This window comes from Procambarus clarkii, chromosome 10 (genome assembly GCF_040958095.1).
Source record: "Procambarus clarkii isolate CNS0578487 chromosome 10, FALCON_Pclarkii_2.0, whole genome shotgun sequence".
Taxonomy (NCBI): Eukaryota; Metazoa; Arthropoda; class Malacostraca; order Decapoda; family Cambaridae; genus Procambarus; species Procambarus clarkii.
The window spans coordinates 46,806,603-46,824,167 of NC_091159.1; the positions used below are offsets into that span (position 1 = coordinate 46,806,603).

Below are 17,565 nucleotides of genomic sequence, written 5' to 3' on the forward strand. Positions count from 1 at the left end.
CGTGCCACTCGTTCACGCACCCCCTCTGCACTGGGAGGGGAAGGGGGGGGGGGGATTAGTCCCTCTTTTACCTAGCTTTGGGTATCTAGCTCCAGGGAGCCGACGGGGCTCCCCTCAGTAAACCAGCAATGAATGTAATGAAACGCCATTTTCTGGGTGAGCCCCGGTAGCTCCCTGGCACCCTCCAGGGTGTTCTGTTTGATAATGTAGCTAATATCAGTCCGAAAGCTCCAGGGAGTTTTTGGGGCTCGGCCAGAAAAGGGCATTACATTATATTCAACACTGGTTTTATGTATTCAGAGTTATGACAACCTGTGGGTACCTCTCGATTGTTTTAAGATCAAAACATACACTATATAATTTCCTAATGTTAATGCTCCATCTTGTATTGAACAGTATTGTTTAAAGACCGAGTTGGTTCCCGAAGTGAAATACTGTAGTATTTTTTCTGTATAGCTTGCAAGTCCTGTCTTCTGTGTGAAAGATTAATTTTGAATTAAATACTGAAACTGTCAAAGTTTACCACTAACTCCTCTCCTTCATTGTTTCTCTTGAATCCTTGTGCTTGCCTTCTCATCAGTGGCTCCAAACCCAGACCAGAAACCAGAGCCTTGTTAACAAGTGAGTGGCCTGCCTTCTGTCTCCTAGTAGCCATTGTCACTTTAGAGTAGATGTACTTAACTACTAACTTGATGAGTTACTGTCATTGAGGATAAATGCTTCTGTAGGTACAGTATGTGCAGAGTTCAATTTGAAGATTTGTTGTGAGGGAATTTATGTAATTGTCAATGTGTTTTTATTTTTTAATAATAGTGCAATTTTTTGCAAGCATTTTATAGCCTTGTATGCTATTCTAACCAGTCTCTTCTCAGTAATAACTAAATTAGTCTGAGGGTTAATTGTAGTCAAGATTAGATTGCTAACGATGCTTTAGTGAAAGTTTCTGTGGGTGTCACCACTGTATTTGTTGCTCCCCCGAGTCATAGCCATGGGGTCATGCAGGTCACCATTATCATGCCAGGCACTGTGCAACATTGAGCTTTACCAAGATAAATATCTTTTAAAATGATTGTGTCTTGCAGTGCACGGGCAAGTTGCACAAAGAGCATACATTTGTCTAGCACTAAAAAAAAAACTGCTTTGTCTGATAAAAGGCACATATACCTCTTGGTATTCCCAATGAATGCTCACTACAACTACACAAATGCTGTCATAATAGGCAGTTATTGTTCTAAAACTACATAACTAGCAAATACCCATTATGCTGACTGCCACCAGGTGACAGCGGTGGTTAGTTCAGCTGGATTAGGGGAAGTGGCATTCCTCACTCTGTTCCTGACAGTTACCATATGCAATGTGCAGCTCTGCAGATTACCATTCATTTGTGTGGTTATTCTCAGAGACTTCACCTGTGCAAATGGTTTATGTTTCAGTGTTCTCTCCATGGTTTATTGTGTATCTTTGGACTTGATTTCTGCTTCAGCTTAGTTTTAGGGTTCACTGGTATTGATTGTCAGTGAGCGACAGCCACTAGATACAGCATCTTCAGAGATTGTTCAGGTAACCTTCAGTATGGTATGGTGTCTTTGGGGTCATGTCTCCAGGCTGTGGCCTTCGTTTGGTTTATTTGCCTACATCAGTTTCGTGCATGTAGTTTCATTGGGGTGATTACATGCCAACCTCATAATCAGAGTGTTTGTTTGAGTGTGTTGAAATGACTTATTTTTCTGTCGAGGCCCTTCGGCTCCCTGGAGCTCCCTGGGCTAATGTGTGATATATTAAACTTGGGCATTAGTCTATGGAGTTTGACCTACCGGGGACCACGAGCCAGAACCTGGCCTCTTCAGGGAAGTTGCAGGGAGCAATGGCCCTGGAACCCCCCCCTTTTTTTTGGTAGGTAGGGCATAGCCCTAAATGTCTTCAATATTTGACTACACAGGCATCCACATTTTGTCACTGGAGATGAGATTTCAGGGGTCTGCTCTCAAGGAAGTCTGGCCAGATGTGTGGAACCCAGCCCTTGGTCTTTTGTCTTTTCCTTCTTTACAAGATTGGAACCTTTGTTTTGACCTTAATGAGAGTTTGAGACATTCTTAGTTGACGTGCTGTCTTTCCCTTTTGCCTTGTGGGATCTTTGGCTAGTCACAGGTATACCTGTTTATCTGCATGTGAAATTGCTGTCCTATGGTGTATATGCAACCCATCCTCCTGTATAGATACTAATTTTTATAACTGTGCACCATAGTAGAAACATTGATGTAAAAGGCAATTAGATAGAATTTGGTACTATTCACTTTATAATTAAAAAAAATAAAGCTAAAAAATAATTATTGCTAGGCCTAGTATAGCACTTGTATGTACTGTACTATATTAGGCCCCAGATAGCGTGTATCAGACCTAGGAAGGTTAGGTTTGGTTAGTTTAGTTTGTCTTTGCAACACAAATACAAAACCTTTCCTGGTTTGTCAAAATTCAATAGTATTGCTGTCTACTTTGTAATTATTCATTATGTCATAAGTGTACTATGGTCCTCATCATTACTATAAGTACTAACTAAACAGGAGGGTGGACATGTTGGTATATGGCAATGTTCTTGGGCAAGGAGATGTTAGCAGCATTAAATATGATGTTTCTACAGTTGAATCTGTAAAAACCAATGGTCTAGATGTGTACTCCATGATCAAGTTTAAAAGATTTGTGAGCCACATATATTTTGTTAGCTCCCATGTGGTTGGTCCAGCCTTTGTTCACAACAAGCTCTTGTTGCCCCCATCCAGTTTCCTTGTTGGACTTTCACATCACCCAGGCAATAGGTATCAGTGTTTGAGGGATTCATTCTTGCGAGTTTTGGGAGCTACACTAGTTTTGACTGTTGCTAGCAGATGAGAACATTTAGCGAGTCCAGGTGCCAGATTTGTCGGCCAGAAGACCTGCTTGAAAACTATTTTATTTATTTTGTATTTATTTTGTTGGCACCTGGAATAAAGTTGATTAAGTAGATATATGTCTAATTTAGTTAATTTACTTTCTTGAATGTTTGTCAGCTAGTGTGGCAAAGTTTTCTTCATGTTGATTTGGTTTGTGCCTCAGCTGGGGTCATTCTATTCTTGAACTTGTCTTTTGCATTCACAGCTCCTTTGAATCAAGTGCCTAGTTCAAGGCATTTTTGTGTTGACACAGCACCTTGGATGCATTGTCTTCACATAACTGGTGCAGAATTTAGTGATTTGTGTACTTTAGGTCTCACTTAAGAGGTTTTGTTTCATTCTGGCCAGGTTTCCACACTACCTTTCTGGAACTCGAGTATTGCTTTATTATTAACTTGGACCAAAATTACATTTTCTCAATTAGATTGACTCAAGAAACTAGGCAAACTGACCAGAAAGTTGAGCAAACCAAAACAGACCACTGCTTGAAGGAAAAGTGTTGCTGGGAAACAACACAAACAATGGTTGCCAGTGGAGTGAACAACACTACTTACATCTTGTGTGGCCACGTTTCCTATAGTCTTCATGTTTGCCTTCATTTTGAGGGCTCACTTTTTTTTTTTTTTTTTTTTTTCTTTTTTTTTTTTAGGACTTTGGCAGTTTTGTTTTAAGTGGTTTTAGCTACATGTAGCTGTGTAGATCAGCTTCATACTCCCCTCTGCCATTCTTTGTTTCTCTTGTATATTCAAGAGAATGCTTTCGTTCATCTCTGCCTGAATCCTTGTTAATAAGAAAGTGATACTTGGCAGTCTCTTTGAGGCTGATTATCACTAGGAGTTTTTCATTGTAAATTAATAAAGTTTCTAGAGGTAATTTTAAGCTGCTTAGAGAAATCCCATATTTTCCATTGTTGACCTTGGCTGGCTGCTGTTGGTAATGTTTAGTGAGAGCAGGACATTACATAAAGAAGAAACCAAGTAGCCTGCTCAGAGAAATCTTTCACCTACACTCGTATACTTACTTTTGTAAGTATACAGTGCATCGATTTGGGGAAAAAGAAGAAGAAAAATGACTTGGGATTCATGCTAAATATGCAAAAATATAAATGAAGATCAGGTTGCACGATTTGTGCTAGATGATACGGGTAAATCTTGCCAAGCGCTAGTACCAGTCACGTCCTGACATTCAAGTCCTCATTTATTGCTCATTACCATCTTGTACCTTTAGTAGCAAAGGGTGCTGTAGGGTATTTAGGCTTCTTAAGCTTTGTATTGTGAAATATGGCATGAAGTAATAGTGCATATTAATCATGGGATTAAGTATCTAGATATTTCATATGTAGACCTTTGTCATGTTATGGGATCAGAACTTTGTTGGTTATCCTGATTATTCGTAGGAATTTTTGTTCATCTTCTACAGTACTGTACTGTATTGTAGTGTCTGTAGTTTAAATGTAATTGCTATGGGTTTTAAATTGTTGATGTGTTTTAAAATTTAAATAACTTGTTTCTAAATCATTCATTTGGGAAAATTCCATATCTTGTTTTTTATGGTTGTGTGTTAAGGAAAGTAATTTCAAAATGGTCTCAAGATATGGTTTGCTTATTTATAAGTGTGTTTGACCTAAAGTCATATTTTAGCATCCTTAAGTAATGTGATGATTGCTGAATTGTTGGGCCTGCATATAAGAGTGTGTTGTAAAGGAGGTATATACATAGCATAAGTAGTAATGGGGTGTGATGTGGCAGATCGGTACCGGTGCTTGTGAGGTGCGGTGCCAGTGTTAATGCCGAGGACGAAGACGGTCGCACGCCTACCTACCTGGCATTGCTGTATGCCTGCACTCCGGCTGCTGCTGCCCTGCTTAGCTTTCCTCAGTCCCTAGAACACACCACAAAGGTAGGTAGAATTTGCTGTGTTAATATCTTTGTATTTAATATTTTGCAGCAGAAATGTGGCTCATTTCTTAATTCTAACTGTAACAGCAATTGCTATGCTTACTTACTGCCAGTCAAATACTGTTCATACTTTGTTATATATTAGTACTGTATTTTAAATAGTACTAGTAGTTATGAAACTACGTAGTGTAATTATTAATTTTGACTGTTACTCCACATGTAAAACTTATGAGGATTAAGATTGTTATAAGATTGTTACAACTTCTTGCAAAATCTAGGTTTTTGTAACTTGGTATTCATACATAATAGCTACATTAAATAGAAGTATCACCATGGACCAGAGGAGTCCCTTGCCTGCTCTAAAGTAATATTGATGCTCCATTTTATTTTACTTTAATGTAGGTTTACAATGGTGTCATGAAATTAATCCGCTTCTAACATAGATTCAAATTCAAAATTCAAATTCAAATGTTTATTCAGGTAAAGTACATACATACAAGGTGTGATACAAATATTGATGAATTTATAGATAGAGCTAGTACATACAATGCCTAAAGCCACTATTACGCAAAGCGTTTCGGGCAGGAAAAACACTAAAGACTAAAACTTAATACTAATTGAGATTAAAGTATAAAATGTGTTGAGTAAATATAAAAATAAAAAAAGGGGGAACATTGCAGAATAAAAGCAAAAAATACAATTTGGTCAACAAACAGCATTGTTTAAATAAATAGTAGACATGGGTTGACATTTAGGGGTAAGGTAGGTTACAGGGAATTTATTAGGTAGTGTTTAGTTTTTATCTTAAACTGGTTGAGAGAGGTACAGTCTTTAACATGATTGGGAAGGTCATTCCACATTCTGGGTCCCTTGATTTGTAGAGCATTTCTAGTTTGACTAAGTCGTACTCTTGGAATATCAAAAAGGTATTTGTTTCTGGTGTGGTGCTCATGGGTTCTGTTACAACCTTCAGTGAAGCTTTTAAGGTCAGGATTGACATTACAGTTCAGCATTATATATATATATATATATATATATATATATATATATATATATATATATATATATATATATATATATATATATATATATATATATATAATGCTGAACTGTATATATATTTATATATATATATATATATATATATATATATATATATATATATATATATATATATATATATATATATATATATATATATATATATATTATATATATATATATATATATATATATATATATATATATATATATATATATATATATATATATATATATATATATATACACAGGAATAGTTACGTAATGATTATTATTATAATCATTGAGTGTCACTAATTTACTGTCTTTATTTACAATCTGAGAGCACAAGTTCTAACATAATTTTTTTTTTAAGTGTCAGCATCAGAGTATCAGTTTTTTTCCAGTGAGACACCTGATACCAATACAGTGTATTGGTATCAGGTAGCAAGGTAGTATCAGGTAGTGAGCATTATCAGTCAAAATATTGGTACCAGTACAACCTCTACTTTGAGACATTATGAAAATTTTTCTGTGGTATTTGTGCAAGTTTATCCTAGTGTCTTATTGCATGATCTTGTCTAATCAGACATAGTGGTGTATTACCTTGAGGAACTGCAGCAGGATCTGCTTAGAAATCACTGTTCATGTAATGTGCCGGTACTGTACTTGAAGCCTTATTCTGTGGCCATTATCTTCTTAGTAATGATATTATTGAATGATGATTGTAACATTGTACAACAATATTTTTTCTTCTAGGATGGCTGCAACTACTTGCACGCTGCCATAAAATCCGGTGAAGTTGAATGTGTTGATGTTTTGGTGCAACATGTATTAGCTATAGAAGAGGGCCCAAACTTGTTGCACCGACTTGCTGGAGGGCCGGACCATCGAGGCAACACACCACTTGCCCTGGCTATGTCTGCCACAAACTCTGCTATGCTGGCAGCACTGAATCATGCTGGATTAGATCTTCCAGCATTCCTCAGCCATAATGCTAGACTTCTTAATCTTGCATCGCCGGCATCTTTAGCTCTGGTCTCTAGCTCGCGTATGTATTATTTTTTAATATCCTGTACCTATGTATTCAGATATAAAAAAGTTTAGGTATTGTCAGTTATATATTTGAAACCTTAGATGATACTTTGGCCAGAGTAGCATGTAACGTGTGTAACTGTGAGGTATAGTTTTCTTATTAAAGTTTGATCTTCACACTTCGCAGACCGAAGTGAGTGCACTTGCTCAGTGTGGCTTGAAGGTCTAGATCTAGACAGGGTTGCTGATGGAGATGAAAGCAATGGGCCTAATGGGGACGATGGATTAGACAACTGTGATAGGGAGTGTAGTGAACGATGGGCCATCGGGGCCGTGCGGGTGACCTCTGCAACACTGTGGGCAGCCCTTGAAGAAACCTTAACATCTCTTGCATTACATCACTGGGATGCCCTTGCAAGGTATATAGATACTGTATATTCAAAACCTTGTGGCTTTGTAATGTTAATTTATTATTATTTTGACAGGTTTCCACCTTCTGAAGGATTATGGTATTTAAATAAAACTTAAATGATTTTAAGTTTGAGCAAAAAGGTATGGCTGCTCTTGAACCCTGCAACACTTGTCTGTGATTACAATTTTAAGAGTATTATTATTATTGAACAGTGCAGTACAATGATTAGTTGGTAAGTATAGCATTATTTTTAGATTAGTATGTGTTTAGTTCTGAGAGAGAGAGAGAGAATTACTGTGCTATTCCACTCAAGTGCATCTAAGGCAAAATCCCACTGACTCGTGATTAGGATCAGGCACAGTCAGGATAGGCCTACATTCTGCACTGATGCAACAGAGAAATTTCAAATTGCTACTTTCTTGGTTATATAGGTGTTAGAGAAACAGTGGAGAAGACTCAGTCTAACTCAGTGCTGGTGGGCCAGAGTGCTAGTGCTTGTGACACTCAAACACCTTCCAAGTACTCCTTGACCTTAATCAGTGCCATATCTAACTACAGAATGATTCTATCCTGACCTCCATCAGGTGGAGGTATTGAGACCAATACAAAAGTCCCCTGACCTAAGTTCATTACATTTTGTTCTGCTAGGGTTGTATTTACAGGAGACCAAAACTATTCAGTTAAATGGTTTGTGTTATCCTTGGAATGTAAGTATTTAATTTGTACATTGAGTTTATTCTACACAAGTAAATATTCTATGTACATAGATAAGTCATTTCTGTGACAAGATTTTCACCAACTGGTTGTTAAAAATTAACATGTGGATTATCTTCACCACTACCAGTAGCTGGCCTGCATCTGTTATGTCTGTAGTGGTGAGTCTCACTATGTTCGCAATTCCTTGGTACTTTACTGTCCATTGGCTAACCAATGGATAGTTAAGGTTATCTTGGCAAGAATTGGGGTAACTGAATTGTTTCAAGCATAGATTAGACAGATATGAATGAGCTTGAGTGGATATAAATAGGAGCTGCCTCATATAAACCAGTAGGTATTCTGCATTTTTTTTTGTTCTTATGTTCAATATTAAATAACTAGAGTTATATTGAGTATAATGAATGTTAATTTACAGAAACCAGGGACCAAGTGGACCAAACATAAGCAGTTGCAGCCGTCACGGTGCACAACAACGAGGAGAAAGGCGACGATCGGATCCCCTGTATGATGTGGAGGTCAACACATCATTTCTGGGACTCCACAAATCTGCCATAAGTCATTTCTCAATTGGGCACCATAAATGGACACGGGTAAGTGGTACAAGGGAGACAAATGCATTTTCATCACACCTATGGTGGAACACCTTATCTCCCTATCTCTGGTTCTCTCTATAACACATAATATATATTAACTTCAGTTATGTTTGGGATAAGTCTTATTTGGTGTACTGTATTTTCATGGATTGATTTACTTGCAGGGTGAATATGGCCTGGTGAGTGGGCCATATGATCTTCTGGTGAACAATAGTGGCCAAGACATTTGTATTCACCTGCACACTCTTGAAGCCGTAGCATACTCACTCCTGGTTCCCCTTCCCATTCTCAAGAATTATCTACGCTTGGTAAGGATTTCAGACAATTGTTTCACATTGTATTTGGAAAAGTTGTATTAAACATTTCCATTAGGGCAGCTTCTCACTATGGCCATGCATTCAAAATGCACAGATGTGCTGTATATAGAAATGTTCCTATAAAATATTTTGTTGAGGGCTCTAATTTCTCACTGTGGACATGCATTCAAAATGCACAGATGTACAGTACAGTACAACCTTGATTCAACACTATATCGGACCAACCCCATATAGTGAAGCTCACCAACCCGACCCCTAGAGGTCAATGCCAACAGAAACAGACTTGGAAAAACAATCTTGAACCAAAGGGGCAATCACAAACAGAGGAAAAGAGAGCACCCGGTCCAAGGACTAGGACAGCTCAGGCGGCGCATGAGCAGGCCGGAGGTGAAACAAAGCATGAGAAAGCTTACGAAACGGGGACATCCACCCCAAACGTAAGTTGAAGCAGTTTCCAGAGGCCATTGCATCCTTGTCTCTCTGAGATGGCCAGGTTCTGGCGCAAGATCCCCGGAAGGCTGAACTCCGTTGACTAATGCCCTAGACTAATATATCGCATATCAGTCGAATTGCTCCAGGAAGCCTCCGGGGCTCACCCAGGAAATGGTGTTTCATTATATTCAATGCTGATTTTTTGTGATCAAAGATTATTTTGTTAGCAAGAATCTGGTATTTTTATGTTTACTGTGTTTGCTTATATTTTTCAGCACAAATTCTGTTTTCTTCACTTAAGATTGTGTCCCTTTTTTTTTTTCAGATTGAGCAGTCACAGTGTGTTGTAGTGTATGGTCCTCAGGACAGCGGCAAGCGTTTTCTTGCAAGATGTCTTGCTCACTTGAAGGGTGGTGGTGGCATAGGAATGACTAGGATAGATATGGGTGGTGGAAGGGCATCTAGTATGGAATCTGTCCGAAGCATTGTGGAAAGTGGTGGAGGTTTTGTTGTCATGGAGCGTGTGTCTAGAGAAGCATGGCCAGGCGTATGGGCCATGGTTCAGGGAGTCAGCAGTGGAACAGTTCTGGTAACTATGGATGCCTGGAGACGTCCAGGTGGAGGGCAGCTTGAGGGTGGTGTGCTGTGGGTGCAACTTCGCCACGACCGAGAACCCTTGGTGTCTATCCTGAGCCGCTCCCTTACACGACATATTGCCTCGTTACATGCTGGAGTCTTCCCATCTCCCACTTCTGAGACATACCGGATCATCGACTGGGTATCTGGAGCTTGGGGACGCCTGACAGCTACACTCATGGCTCTAGGCTTCTCTTCTGCTATTCATGGCCCTCATCTGTTTACCCAGACTCTACTGGCAGCCAACAACCCCAGAGATATCTTAAGGTTTGTGGACCAGAGAATTGTGTGGATACAGTACTTTAATAACAAAAGTTTGTATTATTGATTTAAACTAAATAACTTTTTGTTAGGTAAGGGCTAAAAGGATAAAGGATCATAACTTCGTAAACAATGCTAACTTCTTATGATTAACTTAGCATTATTTCACACTCTGAATTTGTGTATCATTTTGGTTTCTCTTATTTTAAGGCAAATTGCATCAAATTAAGTTTTAAGAAAATATCTGCATCATCAATTGATAAATACTTGACAGAATTATTAGCATTTGAAAATGTTTGTATCTAGTATTATAAAGTCTACTGGAGATAGCAACTAAACATGTAGCAGTAATAGTACCAAAACAGATTAAGATATACAATATAGAAATGTAAATAACAGAAAGAAGAGAAATTGACAAATATCAGAACAATACACTAAACAGAACAATTCTCATTTTCAGTGGTGTCCAGCATTTGTGGAATAATGTCATAAGTGAAGAAATTCGTACTGAGGTGGTTACTGTTTGGAGGAGGTCCAGTGTTGGGGGGGAAGTGGACGAGGCCAGAGTTACCAGTATGGCTTTGTATGTAGTGATTCAACGCAGTCTTGCCCCAAACTTGCCTTTACCCACTCCAGAAGCACATAATTTCTTGGCAGCTCTAGATGGTGGTCTGGGGAGATCTGCTTTCCGGGGTATTAAACCAACTGTTCCATCACCTCGGCCAAAGGACTTGCCATTGGAAGTGATGAGTAATAAACCTTGGACAGGCCCTTCATATGAAAGAACAGAAACTCAACAAGCATGCACCTCTGTTGGTGTGGCATCGCCCACTTCACCCGAGTGGGATGAAGCTAATCTAACAAAGATTTTGGGTCTCTCACCTATGGGATATGCGTGACCTTGGTATCTCGTTTCTCAGCTTACCTCGTACTATTGTGGTGACACCGTGACTGGAGATCCTATGAGGTTCTATTCCTTTTACCAAACTTCTTCCATAAAGCCACCTGAAACTCACTCTATAGAATGAATGTTTTCCCCAGATTGGTTATGCATCATTTGATGTGGAAGCTGATGCGTTTAAGCCATCTGGTATGATCTCAACAAAATTTTAATCTATTCCTGTAAAGAAAGTAAAAACTTTGAATCATTCATTTATGGAAATCTGTGCTGTTGTTCCATGTGGTTGAGTTGTGTTTGGCAATATTGCTCAACTCTGCCTACTGTATAGGTGCTATGTATGACTTGCATTGAAATGCAAATGAACAGCTAACCTCTAGCATCATAAGAAAATAGTTTTTCTTGAGTGTGAAGGGCTGTGTTGAGTGAAACAAGTCGAGCATGAATGCCTTCCTTTATCACTTGCCTAGCAATGGTCATCCTCATCTCTTACTCACTAGCATGTTTGAGCAGCTTGATGTGATACTTGCATTTGTTCTTCCAGTGGTTTGATCTATTTTTGTTTTCTAATGCAGAGCTTTTTATACTTAAGGAGTGATGAACAATCAGACACATGCACAGGTAGAGGAGGATCACAGTTCATAGCTTTAATTTTGTCAATATTTTACAATGTCAGTGTCTCCAGTAATGTTAACCAGTTTTAAGACTGGGCAATCATCCCCAGGCAACTATCCCAGTGATGCAATTGAAATGTTGATGCAACTAGATGTCCAGTGCAGGGCTCACAATGAAGGGCTCATAATGCAGGGCTCACAATGAAGGGCTCACATACACATTGACGATCAAGTAGGAAATTATTACAAAAATTCCAGATCCTATCCTGCATGTAAAGAGAATATGTCTTATAAAATGATGACCTGGAGCCACTATCTTAGATCAGTACCTCACTAATATCACCTTAACTATGGATCTTCCACTACAAAAAGTTATATTCATTCTTAGGACAGGCATATAAGAAAGCTTGTGATATAAGAAGCCAGTTACATGTTTAGGAAATGTGAGGTGTGCTTATGCACTGTACAGTATTAAGATTTTGGTTTGTGGTCTTAAATAAGATGACTTAACCAGTTTGGATGGCAATATTCAATAGGTCTCCTAGGTCCTCTGTAGGAGTATTCAAAGAAACTGTTGTTTTAATGTCATTCTCTAGTTATGCGATACACTTCCTCGTGTTGGGTTGTCTCATGACAGTAAGTAATTGGTAATGAAGATGTGATATTGTGTGCAAGAAATAAGTTTCACTCATACCTAAACAAATATTTGAAGTAGGACTACAGATGTAGGCTTCCTTTAATATGGGGTAAACACACACCACAGTGGAAAGTCTCGTGTATTAACATAACACTTGTCTAAACGCTAGTTACATGATCTCACATATCATACCTACACTGTAAAATTCAGAGAAACTTAAGTTAGCTGAAGTTCCTGCGTTGACAGTGCATATACAATATACATTTTCATAATTTAGTAATGAGGGAAATTTGCACATCAGGTAAATACAACTTGGTGATAAAAAAGCACATGTACAAAACCAAAGGATAAATACAACAATTGGCTCGATATCAATCTTAAGATGAAAATAGTAGATTGAATAAACTTGTAGCATTAGTAGCCGTTTCAATCATATACTATAGTCAAGGATTCTGACCTTGCATGTAGTAGGTAAATGTTATACATTTTTTTTGTTTGAAATTTGGACTTCAATTTTTGTCTAACAAACTAGATTTGCTTAGAAATATGTACCATGCTCAATCTGTTTTACATAGATAATTTTTAAGGTTGAGCTCTTTATTAGGTTTCACAGTATGGTATATTAAATTCATAGGTTGATGTTATTCAAAGGACCTAATATTTATAATAATCATATAATTATTTGTGGCATTAAACCCTTGAATGTAATAGAAGTATATTCTTAGATGGATGCATTATCATGTGATCACTGACGTCGGGAGCACCCAGCGAGGGTGTTCTATAGACAAATCCAAACAGTGGGAGGATGATGGGTGCCTTTGATCAGATGAAGAACTGACCATCTTAACAGTGTTTTTCAAGCTCATTAGAAAAGTTCTCTAGTACTTCTCATTCCTCCCAGTACTATGTGTCAGCAATATATTTAATGGGGCATTACACACTTCAGCTATTTCAAGCATCTTTATCTTTCTGAACTGACAGAGGTCTTCAATTTCATTCTTTGTATAAACTTGTCTGAGGTTAGTTGAATACGTATGCTATGTAGGTGATTGCCTGCAGTTACTGTATCAGGTAATGAGATGCATACAAGTTTTATGAAATTTACATCAATGGTAGGTAACTATTATCAATTTTCCTGGTGAAAATATTCCTTGAAGAAACATAGGGTATTTTATATTTGTAATTTGATGATTGTATGATAGATTACTCTTGTTTCATTCCTTATTGTCCTCCTTAGGTTTATGTTGTTGTAAATGTTAAATAAAATATATTTTTTAAGCAATTATAGTAAATTATCAAGGCAAAATAATAAATTTTATTAGTAATTTTAACATTTCCTTGATCAGGTAATCAAATGAGACAAGCCCTGGATGAAATCTATATTGTTTAGGCTTAGTGATGAGTGTACAATATGCTGCCCTCTGAAAGCTTCCTGAAGATAATTTTGATTTTGTTATCTATGTGTTGAGGCACAACAAGCGGACAGCTGAAGAAGCACAGTGCAGGTTCGTAACAAAATGGATGTTAGTCCTTGGGCCTATACATTAATGTGACTCTCCACGCCTTCTCATATGTTGCATAAATATCTCAGGCTTATTGAACATCAAATAATAGTGTACTGTGTGCAGCTGTTTACTTGTTGAAAGTCGGTTGTATCATAATGTGAATGAATTGCTATAATTTCTTTGGACTTTATACTTAGCAAAATTGCATATAAGGGGTAGCATGTATTTAAACGAAATTCTTAAAATTTTCATTGGTGCATATAATTATATGGCACAGCTGTATATTTGTTTTCAATCTTGATTGAATATAATTTTTCTAGAAAGTTTTTGGAATCGGCATTGAATTTTAGTTTTTATATAATTTGAGAACAGAAACTATATAAATCAAATGCAAACACTAATATTGTGGCTAATCAGCTTGTTGGTGAGCAATGTTTACATATTAACAAGGTGTTAATATAATCAGCAGGTGCCTTCAGTATAGCTGCTTATTGGAGTTCCAAATACACACACTCAAGTTTTGTACTGGTATTTTTAGCTCTGCAGTGATCACATCTTTGGATGTGGTCAAAAGCTATATGCAAGGGCAGTATCTGTCAGTAGGTGTTAGTCATTTTATGTAACCTGAGCATTTCTGGGACTTGGGTCAGATTTGAAGTGCAATGAATTGTTATTAGTTATGTGAGAGCATGAATAATTAATAGTCAGTATTGAGTGTAGATAGCTTGGATTACAGAGTTATATTCTTATTTCATTGGTTTTCATGCAATCTTTTTAAGATAAAAATACCTCTGACTCCCACGGAACCACTACTGGGGAAAGAATATTGTTTGTTCCAAAAAGTGTTCCTGTCTTAGCCACTTTTTTTTATTACCCGTTATTTAATGAATTATCACACGCTACTGATCTATGTAACTACTGTATAAAATTTTATTATTCCTTTCTCTTGCTTCATCTGCTTTAGATGCCTTCCTACAGACACCTTTTGACTTGACTCATTGTAAGTGCAGAGCAACTCATAATTTGTTTCATTTTGAGGTGTAGCAATTCATGGTTCATTTACCTGTATGATAGCCAGTCCAGTATGTAGAATTCCTAAAGTAAATATTTTTTATCATAGCTTCTCTGTCTTTAGCTTTTGGGGTATGAAGACAGGTGGTAGCCTAAATATTTGAATACCTGCATCTGCTACTCTGTTCTTAAACAAACAAACAATACAACATGATACAGGATAAATATGGGAGTAGAACATGGTTATCAAGTGACCAGCCATGGAAGACACACATTTCATATTTCATTCAGTTACATGAATGGTTATCATAGGTTGGGTTTCACGTTGGGTGAGCCTAAAAGACAAACTTAGTGATAAAGATAACACATTTTTTTAGTACACTGTAGTATGCTGTTAATAATCTATAGTAATGAACAGGTTTGGCTTGGCTCATTTTCTGATATTTAAAATTTGCATTGGACAGCCATTTTTCATTGCTTAAGAGAGTACATGGAACCCTCAACATTGAAGAATTAAAGGCTCATAACTCCTTTCAAGAAAATTACACTTTCGTCATGAAAACATTTTACGTAACAACAGGTAGTGATGAAGGAGTTTGCTTCCATTGAGAGAAGCTATGGTTGAGGGTGTTATAAACAGGAGAGAAATGTTCCCTAGAAGGTTTTGTTGACATTGTTTGGGTTCTTAAACATTATATAGTTTGTGAAACAAGATGGAACTTTGTGATACCTGTATTGGTAGAAATGTGTAACCTCATCTTTTATTAACTTCCTCAGCCAAATTGCAGTTGGTATGCTTCATTTTTGAGATACTTATTTTCAGCCAGTAATGCCTCAATGTTGTTTCATTCTGTAGGAGACCTGGAGGTCGTTTCTTACTATGTTACAATTTAGGATATTTTAGTAGAAAGATCAAATTTATGGACTGGGAATACTCAGCTAAACCAATTCTTTGATACAGATGACTTCTTCGGCATCAAATAGTATTGCAGCTAAGAGGTGAAAGTAATCAGGTGAATTATGTTGACAAGAGCAAGATGACTGACCAAGTCGGTTATTTGATGCATTTATTGAGTCAGGCATATAAAATGGACAAGGTGGGTGGGACTAAAATTACCTGAAGCTGTTGTCATCAAAAGAATCTCTTCTTGATTGTATATGTATGTACAGACCACTGTGTAAACAAAGGGTATGTATTTTAAAATGTACAATTAATGTATTTAGCTATCATATAAAGTGTACAGTTCTTTTTCCTAATAAAAACTAGTTTGTTATCCCTTTCTTAAGATTAAACTGATGGATATCAAGGCTGAAGCTTGTGCATTATTGTAATAATTTACTATGACTGCATATTCCATATTCATTATTTTCTTGTTTAGGGCTTCTATCCCTCTGACTACGGCTCTTGCGAGGTTTGACTAAAAGAAAAATTAACTAGAATGTATATCTTATTATAAATTTACTCATTGTTTCGAACCTACAAGGTTTATTCTCAAGTGATTGTACTTGATTGATGAAAATTAAGCCACCCAAGTGGTGGCACAGGCATGAGTAGTCCATAAGTGGTATTGGACAGGATTGATTGATGAGGGAAACTGGTTTCCCTTGAAAACTCATAAATCTTTTCGAGGTTGCGTATTGGCCATACACGCTCAACTCGCAGGCACTTGATGGAACACCGCCCTGCTTCTTATTGTCCAAGCTTCTGTTTTTTTCCTGAGTGCACTTGTATGTGACGCCTCCCTTCGGAGGCTAGCGTCTTCACAGCAGGGGTCCGTCTAATTACCACAAGCTACCACAAGCTACACAAGCTTCAGAAAGCTTTCTGGCAATACGTTAGTAATGAATAAATATGATATGTTAGGTTAGGCTGACCTAACTTAACCAAACCAAACCAAACCTAACCTAACCGACGCTTGGATCGTCGACTTGATTTGGCGTCACCAGCTTTTTATTTTCGCCTAATTTCTTTATAAAAAGATACTTATTCAGATTAAAGTTATGTTTTTTCGTGTTGTACATTCAGCACCAACATTATAATGAGTAAATATATCATATTTATTCATTACTAACGTATTGCCAGGAAGCTTTCTGAAGCTTGTGTAGCTTGTGGTAATTAGACGGACCGCGTACTCTCAAACGTGGTGTGTTCCTGTGGCCTTCCTGCCACCATAACTGTGGTGGTTTGTGGTCTCCGTGGTGTAGTGGTAAGACACTCGCCTGGCGTTCCGCGAGCGCTATGTCATGGGTTCGTATCCTGGCCGGGGAGGATTTACTGGGCGCAAATCCTTAACTGTAGCCTCTGTTTAACTCAACAGTAAAATGTGTACTTGGTTGTAACAACGATTCTTCGCGGCAGGGGATCGTATTCCAGGGACCTGCCCGAAACGCTACGCGTACTAGTGGCTGTACAAGAATGTAACAACTCTTGTATATATCTCAAAAAAAAAAAAAAACTGGCGGTGGGAAACGGCTCTAGCAAAGTTGCTGATTGGCCATACTCGCTTAACTCACGGTCACTTTATGGAGCGCCGCCCTGCTCCTTATTGTCCAAACTGCATTATCCCTCTTACAGTCGTGCATAACCTTGTTGAATGTCATGATTTTCAGGACGAGCGTGTCTTGCTTTCTGACCGTCCCCCCCCTCCCCCC

The 17,565-nt window shown here is 37.7% G+C and overlaps 1 protein-coding gene across 1 annotated transcript in view; it reads left to right on the forward strand.

The window, feature by feature from the left end:
* The window catches only part of LOC123774016 (cortactin-binding protein 2), an 87,173-nt gene extending 70,997 nt beyond the window's left edge, over positions 1–16,176 (forward strand). The window contains 7 exon segments of the mRNA XM_045768091.2: positions 4,676–4,826; positions 6,605–6,896; positions 7,068–7,299; positions 8,425–8,599; positions 8,767–8,910; positions 9,677–10,254; positions 10,709–16,176. Coding sequence (XP_045624047.2) covers positions 4,676–4,826; positions 6,605–6,896; positions 7,068–7,299; positions 8,425–8,599; positions 8,767–8,910; positions 9,677–10,254; positions 10,709–11,147 — 2,011 coding nt within the window. The 3' untranslated portion in view covers positions 11,148–16,176.
* Positions 16,177–17,565: the final 1,389 nt, after the last annotated feature.